Here is an 8547-nt window from a genome sequence, read left to right as displayed (position 1 = left end):
CTGTTTCTCATAAAATTAAGACACAACTTAATTACTAAGAACTGTTTTAGTAAAACCTTTAAACTGAGCTGCACAGTAAACATTTTTGCAGAAACAGTCAGAAAAAGGGATCAAGAAATTCTACTAGTAACTGAAGTAACTGCTCTTCGGCTTCTAAAATGATTGTATTAACACAAAAAATTACAATCTTCCTAAATAATAATACATTTGTTATTTGGGTTTAGCCACAGTAAGTTGATGAAGAATTTCTTCAAATAAACTGTAAATCTTTATTCAAGCAACTGATGTTATCATTTCCCTTCAAATACAAATCCCAAAATTTGTAAGAGGGGCCATCACATTTGTCAAAATATATCTGAATATACCAAAATACAGCTTTTTACATCTACAAAGGTGTAAAGAATACAAGTAAAACAATTTTATTTTTTATGCTGCCCATCTCCCCTATAAGGCGACTCTGCAGTGCTCCCTGACTCTATAAAATAAGCTAACAAAAAGCACGGACCAACAATATGTCATAAATCAGAAAACTAACTAACTCAGAATTGTACCATCAGATTTGTTTGTGTGCTAAGAAACAGATTTGTTTGTGTGCTATCTTGGAAATGGGGATGAATCATGACTCACCATATCAAGGCATTTAACTGGGGTAGAAAATATGTGGTTTTCCAAATGTTGCTGGATTCCAATTTCTGGGAACTGCAGCTGGCATTGTCAATGACAAGGAATGTTAGGAATTATACCTCAACATCTAGAAAGCTATAGAGTCCTCAATCCTACAGTAAACGATTTTCATTGTCTGGAAATTTCTCCTACTCTTCTTCCTTGCTTTTACACCAAGTTCCTTTGTTTTACTAGCCTTTTAGGAGTGAGCTTCTATATCCATAATAACAATTAAACAACACGCTGTTGGCAACTATATTGTTAACTGGCACACATGCAGTTAAGAGCCTGAATTCTTTTAGTTTTATAACCTCAAACAGGAAAACAGCTTGGCATCAGTGTCTTTGCTGGCATTTCAATCTTTCTAAGAGTAGATAATGAATACTTGAGAGCCAATGGAAGGAACAGTTTTTGCCATGGCCTTCAATTTTCAGCATCTGCAATTAAATTAAAAACAAGCAATTTTAGATCTCAAAATAGAAGCTATGACAATCCAGATGTGAGAAGTGTCAGGCAAACCAGTTTGTTGGCCCCATAGTAACCATTACCTCAAGAAAACATTACCAATTCTTTACGGTTAGCATGCTTACAAAGATAGGCAGGACAAACAAAGTGTCTTAACCAGAATGAGGAGGAAACACAGAATGTGTCTTATCCACAGGCAATGGTCTAGAGTTAATAGGGTTTTTTGTAAAGCTATCCAAAAAGCTGGAAATTTGTTGAGACTTTTGCAATCCATTTGAACAAACCAAGTTCTGTCAAACCATTGTTTGACTTAACTCCAGGTTGATAAATGCATTCCTAGAAGAGTCTTTCTAAGCTACAGTTTGAAGCAATGGTTAAAGCACTCAAGAAAATTGTTTGGATGTAGCTCTCCCCTATTTGGCCTAGTGTGGCACAGTAGTTCAGATATTGGAAGTTGAATAGAGAGCACCCAGCTCAAACCCATCCCTGCCAAAGGAAGCTCAATGGGTAACAATGTCTCTGACTAAGTTATTTATAAGATTATTATTCTGGGGAAAATAGGAGAGGGTGTTATGCAAGCTCCTTTCAGCCCTTGAACGAAGGATAGAGTATAAATCAAATTAATGAATGCAGACTAATGTCTCAGACTAAGCTGCTCATAAGGATATGTTCTGAGGAAAAATAGGAGAGGGTCCTATGCATGCTTTCAGTTCCTGGATGAAAGATGGGGTATAAATCAAATTAATGAATGCATAAATATTTATATTTGTCATAGAATAACTGTAATCTCAAGGCCCAGTCTTTTGGGAGGTAGGAAAGTTCCATACATTCTCTGCTAATTTCTCACCTACCACTCTCTGGTAGAATTAGAATTAAACATAGGAAATAGAGGTAGGACAAAAACAAACCTGGAAATATAGTGATCATAAAGTAATTACTGTATATATCTGCATTTAGCAAAATCACAATATAAGATAAGCAAGAACAGAAATATTTAGCTGGGAGTCCTTTACAATCAGATCTTATCTGTATCTGGCCATTTACAATTCTCAAATGTTATCCTTAAGTTGCAGTAGGATATTTGAAAAAAAATCAAGCTGAATGATATATTAAGGAATAACAATTATTTCTGCAATTATGTTATTTTCTGATAATATTTTTTCATCAATCTATTTTCCCTATTAGAAATAACAAAGCTATTAATGGTTGATCCTTAGCTATTATGCATTATCTTTCAAAGCACTTTCATGATAGTTGCACAATGTCTAACACAGAGGCATTGACTGCCTATTATTTTCTACATGTTTTGGACTTCAACTTCCATTAAACTCAACTAATGACAAAAGATTTTGTGGTATCGGTCAAAACTTCTGGAGGGGAAGTTTGATCTAACAGAAGTCTTAAAAATAACTTACTAGAATGCAAAAAAAAATTATTTGTACATTTAGTCTAGTGATCAAATAAAAAGCTTTGAACAGAACACTGGCCTTTCCATTAAATTCTTTATGCTGTGTGGTTGATGCATTACTTACATAGTAGCATTAAAAATAGCCCTTGTTTAGCGATCATTTGAAGTTAGGACAACCCCCCCCCAGGAACCTATGACCCAGTTGCAGAGATCTGATAGTAGTATACACACCCCTGCGGCTGCATGACTGCATTTTGGGTGTTTGGCAACCGGTTCACTGTTACAGCAGGTTGCAGTGTTCAGTCACATTATGCAATTTGGAGCTATGATGGCATTGAAAAAAGTGTCCTATGATCCGTCCTTAAAGTTACAACCGTTGCACCATTCCCATAATCACATGATCACAATTTGGGTGCTTGGTAACCGATTCGCGTTTATGACAGTTGCTGTCTGCTGGGGACAAGGTGGAGCGACGGTCGTAACTCATCTTTTTTCAGTGCCATACCTTCAAGCCATCAGTAAATGAATGGTCATCAGTCCAGAACTATCTGTCATGAGATGAGAATAATCTATAACACACATACTTTTTCTTAAAAAAATGTAGAAAAAATCTGATATATAACTCCACCCAATGCTTATCTTCTCCAGATAATTCAATTAGACAAATTAATGAAAAAGAAGAGACATTTGGATTGCTCTTCTAAAACACTGGGCTTAATGGAGCATTTTAAAGTGAAGAGTGACTCTTAAGTTACTTTCAATGACACTCAAATGCTAATGTTGTTACTATTTCCTTAACTAGCTTATGCAAGCTAAGTCACTGTCCTGCACTCCACTGTAAAAGCTCTAGCTTTATACAGCTAAAAGGGAAGCTGCCTTGCACCAGTGAGACATGTGGAGCTGTATTCTGAAAAATTGAGAACTTTCAATAAAAGCACAAGAAAAAGATTGAAGGATTGAGTGAGACTTACTTCTTGCACATATATCCCCAGCTCAATTCTTCCTTTAGGCTGAATAGCCTCCCCCACTTTTCTTTTAACTACTCAAGGATTGTCCTATGGAAAATCCTTATTACGAACTCAATTATCTTTTTATTCCTTCATTTCCTTCAGCACATATGCAAATATGCATGTACCTACAAGCTGAAGAAAATTATTACTTTTCCCCAAACACATTTTCATATTTCATATATCCACTCTCATCTATAGTAAGCTGATTTATAAAGTAATTTATGTGGCATACATCTGTAGAACCAAATCTACTTTAGTTTTATATTGGCCTGACATCTGATCTCCTGAGGAATTGGAGGAACCTATTAAGCAATCGGCACATAATTTGCTTCTTCCAGTGTTTAATGGCTGGAATCATTTGATTAATGGACACCACTGTCTAAAGCAAGATTTTTGCTTTCAGAAAAGCAAAAATCCCAAGATAATCCTCCCATGTCTTCACTTATCCCAATGTTTAAATGGCAAATGTAAAAGGACACCTTTGCATTTATGCCACATATCTTTAATTTGTCAGGAGAGGAAACTAATTGCATTCCTATGAAGTAATCTTATTATTTATATTTAATTTCCAACCAATGATGTCCCAGAGAATATTTGTTGCAAGTTACTTTTGCGAATACAATCTCTGGCACACACACAAGGAGCAACCAAAGTTTTAATTGTTCTGAGGCCCAGTTTGCATGAACCTAGTCACACGCTATATAACCAGGAAAAAGAAGCTCTGGAACCTTTGTGTTCTTCCTTAGTATATCTGACTAAAACTTTAGAACTGGAAGAAACACTTTGTCACCTCAGGGATAGAACAGGAGGGAGAAAAAAAAAAAAGATCTTAGTACAGTCATTCCCCTTTGTTCACACCCAAGGAGAGACAAGAATAACGATGCAACATATTCCAGATTGTTGCAGACTATGACGGCTGAACAGGGACAGGCTCTGCAAACCAAACTTAGTGCAGCTGCTCTCCTACCAAATTTAACAGGAATTAATCCTAAAAATCTAACAACTGTTAAGGTACTATTTATGCCCCTTCTTCTCTAGCACTTATATTTCAAAGCAGCTGTTTCAGAGAAGTTAGGGGTAAATAGCACCCTCTCTTGTCCAGTGAGACAACAGTAATGAAACAGAACTCTTCTCCCATGACAGCCACATAAAGTTTGGATTCCACTCAGATGGCTTAAACAGATCACTGATGGGGGGGGGGGCAGCATATTGTGCAAGCATACTAGTTAGTCTTAGGCAGAAAAGGCTTCTTGCTAACCCCCTCCCCTTTTTTTCTACCATTTGATCATGTCTGATTCTCAGATACTGCCTAAATGAGTCCCTGCAGTTTTCTTCGCAAGGTTTTTCAAAAGTGGCTTGCTGTTGCCTGCTTCCTGGCCCAACATCATCCAGCAGGCTTCACGTCCAACGTGCAACTAGAACTGCCAGTTTCCCAATTTCTCAGGATAGATCAGTAAGACTAGTAACTTGCCTTCTATTCCTGCATCAACTGGGACGAACTGAGCAGCATAGCAATTTTAAAGTTTATTAATTATCTGCCTAGGGGAATAATTCCCATAAACAGAAACCCTATTCATTTGAAAACCAATTTTATTTTTTTCACATTTCAGTGAGTGATTTTCGTAATAAGCATTCAGTCTGAAGACAATTAAAATTAAGCTTGTTCTTGTAAAATCGTATTTTTAAACATATCTTACATTTATTGACCTATATTCTTATCAGTTACATATGCAGCTGGTCCATGTCTTAATTCTATGGTGCAATCCTTAATCCTTAGCAGAGACAGCTGCCTCTCCTCAAGGTGAACAGATAGTATATTACTGTACAGGTAATCCCCTAGTTATGAGCTTTCACTTAACGCTTGCTCGAAGTTACATGATGAGCACCTGAAGTTACGAATATTGCAGCACCACGGCAGTTGTTCGCCCTTATGAGTGACTTCAACATTCACTGCAACATTCACCCTATTCCCCCCCACTCCTCACAACTGCTTCCCCCTCCCTTCCTACCGTGTCGGACTCACTTACCTTGCAAAAATCCTCTCTGCCGTGGTTTCTTTCCCTTTGAGAGAAAGGAGAGTCGGCTTGGAAATGCATTTCGCACCGAGAATGGTAGTTTCTGGAGTCCATGATCTCGCGTGAGTGTTTGAAGTTGCGCCAAATCACGGACCTTAGACAGTTTCATTCTCTGTGCAAAAGGTGCCTGTCTCCTGCTCCCAACTCCTTTCTGCCTGACAGCAAACCAGAAGCCTTCAACTGAGAGAGGCCAGGCCCCTCGCACCCGCGTCCAGTCCGCCAGAGCTCACCGCGCTGGGGGAGAAAGTGATCCCGTTGTCCCTGGAGCCCTCCTCCAAGCGGCCCAGAACGGAGGCTGGGGGAGGTTTCTGCATGCCTATGGAGGTTGGATCCAGCCCTCGGAGGACTGCTCCAAGCTGCCGCCACCTGGAACGGAATTTCCAAGGGCCTGATCCAAGTCTTGGAGGCATTTTCCTAGTTGTTTGTGCCAGGAACGGAGGTTTTTTTTTTTGGGGGGGGGGGACTTCTGCATGCCTCTGGAGCTTCATTCTGGGTGGCAGCAGCTTGCTTGTTTTCTTGCAGACATTTCATTACCCAAACTAGGTAGCACCACTGCTGCTAGTAAGGAGTGCCATTTGCTGTCAGTTTATATTCTGGTGGCTTGCCCTGTCAGTGTTAATGGGGGTGGTCTTAGAGATTCTTTGGTTGTGCTGTTTACTGTTGGCTCTTTGGCAAATTTCTTGATTGGAGTATTGTTCACTTGATTGCTGGTCTTAGGTTAATCTTGGAATTAATCTATACTGATCTGGGTGCTGATTGCTGGTGAAGAGGTGCTTGGGTCTTTTTGCTCTCTTTTGGGCTGGGTGACAGTCTCTTTTGCATAGTCTACAGATGTTGTTAATGTCTATGTGTCTATTGATGGCTGATTTGTCAGAGTGCCAGGCTTCTAGAAATTCTCTGACATTTTTGGATTTGGCCTGGTCTAGGATGGTCATATTTTCCCAATTCAAACTATGGTCAAGTCTGTCTATATATTGTGAAATTAAAGAATTTTCATCATGTCTTGTGACTGCTAGTTGGTGTTCGTGGATGCGTTCTGCCAATCTTCTGCTTGTTTGTTCTACGTAGCATTATAGCAGTTATAAATAATGACTTTATATGCCCAGGCATATAAATATCTCCATCAGATGTTATCAATGAATAATAAACTGTATTATTAACCTTAGGTTAAGTGCATACATAAATCTTCCCAGGTTCTTACCTATTTATCCATATTGGACATACTGTACTGAGGTTATGGGCTTTGTTTTTTTAAGAAAAACCACGAGATTTTAATATGAAACACTGTACTGCACGGGAGTGCTTTATGGTACACAATCCAAGGTTTACTATGCAGACAGCACCATTACTTACAGTTCTTCCATGGCAGAATGAAAGGCAAAGTTCTAGGAGCTCGCAGACCTGAAGCTAGATGGCTCCTATGTCGTATTATTGGGTTGGCTCTTGGACTGCGGAAAAGAAAAAAAGAAAAGTTCATGCTCCTGCTTTTGTTTAAATTTAACAGGGTTTTTTGTTTTACAGGAAGAAAAACAGTAATATATAGGTAGTCCTCACTTAACAAGCATTCATTCAGGGGCCCTTTGAAGTTACAACAGTAGTGACTGAATGGTAGTTGCATTCAGTCCTTGAAGTTATGCTTGTGCAGCACCTCATGATCATGTGATCAAAATTCAGGTTACCTGCATTGGACTCCCTGAGCCAGCCATCAGCCCCCATGTCTGCTCTTTGGGCTTACCTGCCCTTGGCTGCCTCTGCTGATCCTGGGCTCCTCTTGGCCAGTCCTGTACCCTTCCCCTGAGCTGACCTTTGCTGTCTTCTTCCTCTCACAGCGGAGGAGGGGGGATGCCTAGCCCTTCGTGAGGCAGCTGCTGGCCACACCAGTCTTTCTTCCCACCAAGACATAAAAACTTTCCTAACAGGCTTTGGAAGATTTCAAAGCAAGAACGCCATATGCAATTTGGGCAAGGGGCAATTCGCATTCCACGGGGTGAGCAGAGACCAGGGCGAGAGAGACAACCAGGGTCCCTAGAGGTCGCAGAGTGTAGGGCAGCCCAAAAGGGCAGAAATGGGGCACGGGGGGGGGGGAATGGCTTCGATTGGGGTGGGTTCTTGCCTAACAACCAGTGGGGTTCGATTAACACCAGCAATAGAGAATGCTTGGATTGCCATTGATAAGAGAGGCGGTCATGTGACATTGCACTTTACAGCAGTATCATTAGAGACAGAAATTCCAGTTCCAAATGCTGTCACGATTCAAGGACTACCTGTGTTGTTCATTATTCCACAATTTTTTAAAAAAATTCTTGTAGGTCAGGACTAATACCTCTGTATGATCTTCTGTAGGATAAACAGATTTGCCACTGATATCTGCTACAGTTCCACTCGGCATTTAATTGTGCTATTTCCAGTACTCTTTGTATAAGCAAACTGAACAATCTCTATTCACACACATACACACACACTTTATAATTAAGCTATTTTATAATTAAACTAAGATCGAGAAACGAGCAAGCATGGTTACCAAATTAGTTCCCAACTAAGCCGTAAGACAGGATCTTTCAAATAATAGGTTATTACTAAATTCTTACATTGCAAGAGTTCTCTGATATTTCCATGGAGAAGGGATGTTATTTTTTTGCTTTACTCAATAAAACAGAATGGAGACAAAAAGAAAAAAAATAACAAAGAGAAAGAGAAAACCCAACTTGGTTTGATTTGGGCATTTATTTGTGTAACAAAATAGAAACCAAGCATGGATATCTAGGCTGTGGCTGGCAAATGAAGTCTACTTGCTCACATTTCATTGATTCATCATCAGTCTTTTTATCCTATATCTGTCTAATTTTTTTGTCTATGGCTATGCAGTACAGGTAATCCTCGACTTACGCTCACAATTGAGCCCAACATTTCTGTTGTTAAATGACAC

At 39.3% G+C, this 8547-nt stretch overlaps 1 protein-coding gene across 2 annotated transcripts in view; it reads right to left on the bottom strand.

The window, feature by feature from the left end:
- Positions 1 to 249: 249 nt before the first annotated feature.
- Positions 250 to 8547, bottom strand: part of LOC120308546 (gametocyte-specific factor 1-like) — a 29163-nt gene continuing 20865 nt past the window's right edge. For both annotated transcript variants that reach the window (XM_039344745.1, XM_039344746.1), the window contains exons 7-8: positions 6975 to 7069; positions 250 to 1100 (exon numbers count right to left, since the gene is read on the bottom strand). In XM_039344745.1, the coding sequence (XP_039200679.1) occupies positions 1087 to 1100; positions 6975 to 7069 (109 nt within the window). In that variant the 3' untranslated portion in view covers positions 250 to 1086. The remainder of the gene's footprint in view (positions 1101 to 6974; positions 7070 to 8547) is intronic.

Source organism: Crotalus tigris, unplaced genomic scaffold, assembly GCF_016545835.1.
Source record: "Crotalus tigris isolate CLP2741 ecotype Arizona unplaced genomic scaffold, ASM1654583v1 scf7180000017937.1871474, whole genome shotgun sequence".
Lineage (NCBI taxonomy): Eukaryota > Metazoa > Chordata > Lepidosauria > Squamata > Viperidae > Crotalus > Crotalus tigris.
Note: the sequence above shows the minus strand (reverse complement) of the source record. Positions and strands in the feature narration are given on the sequence as shown.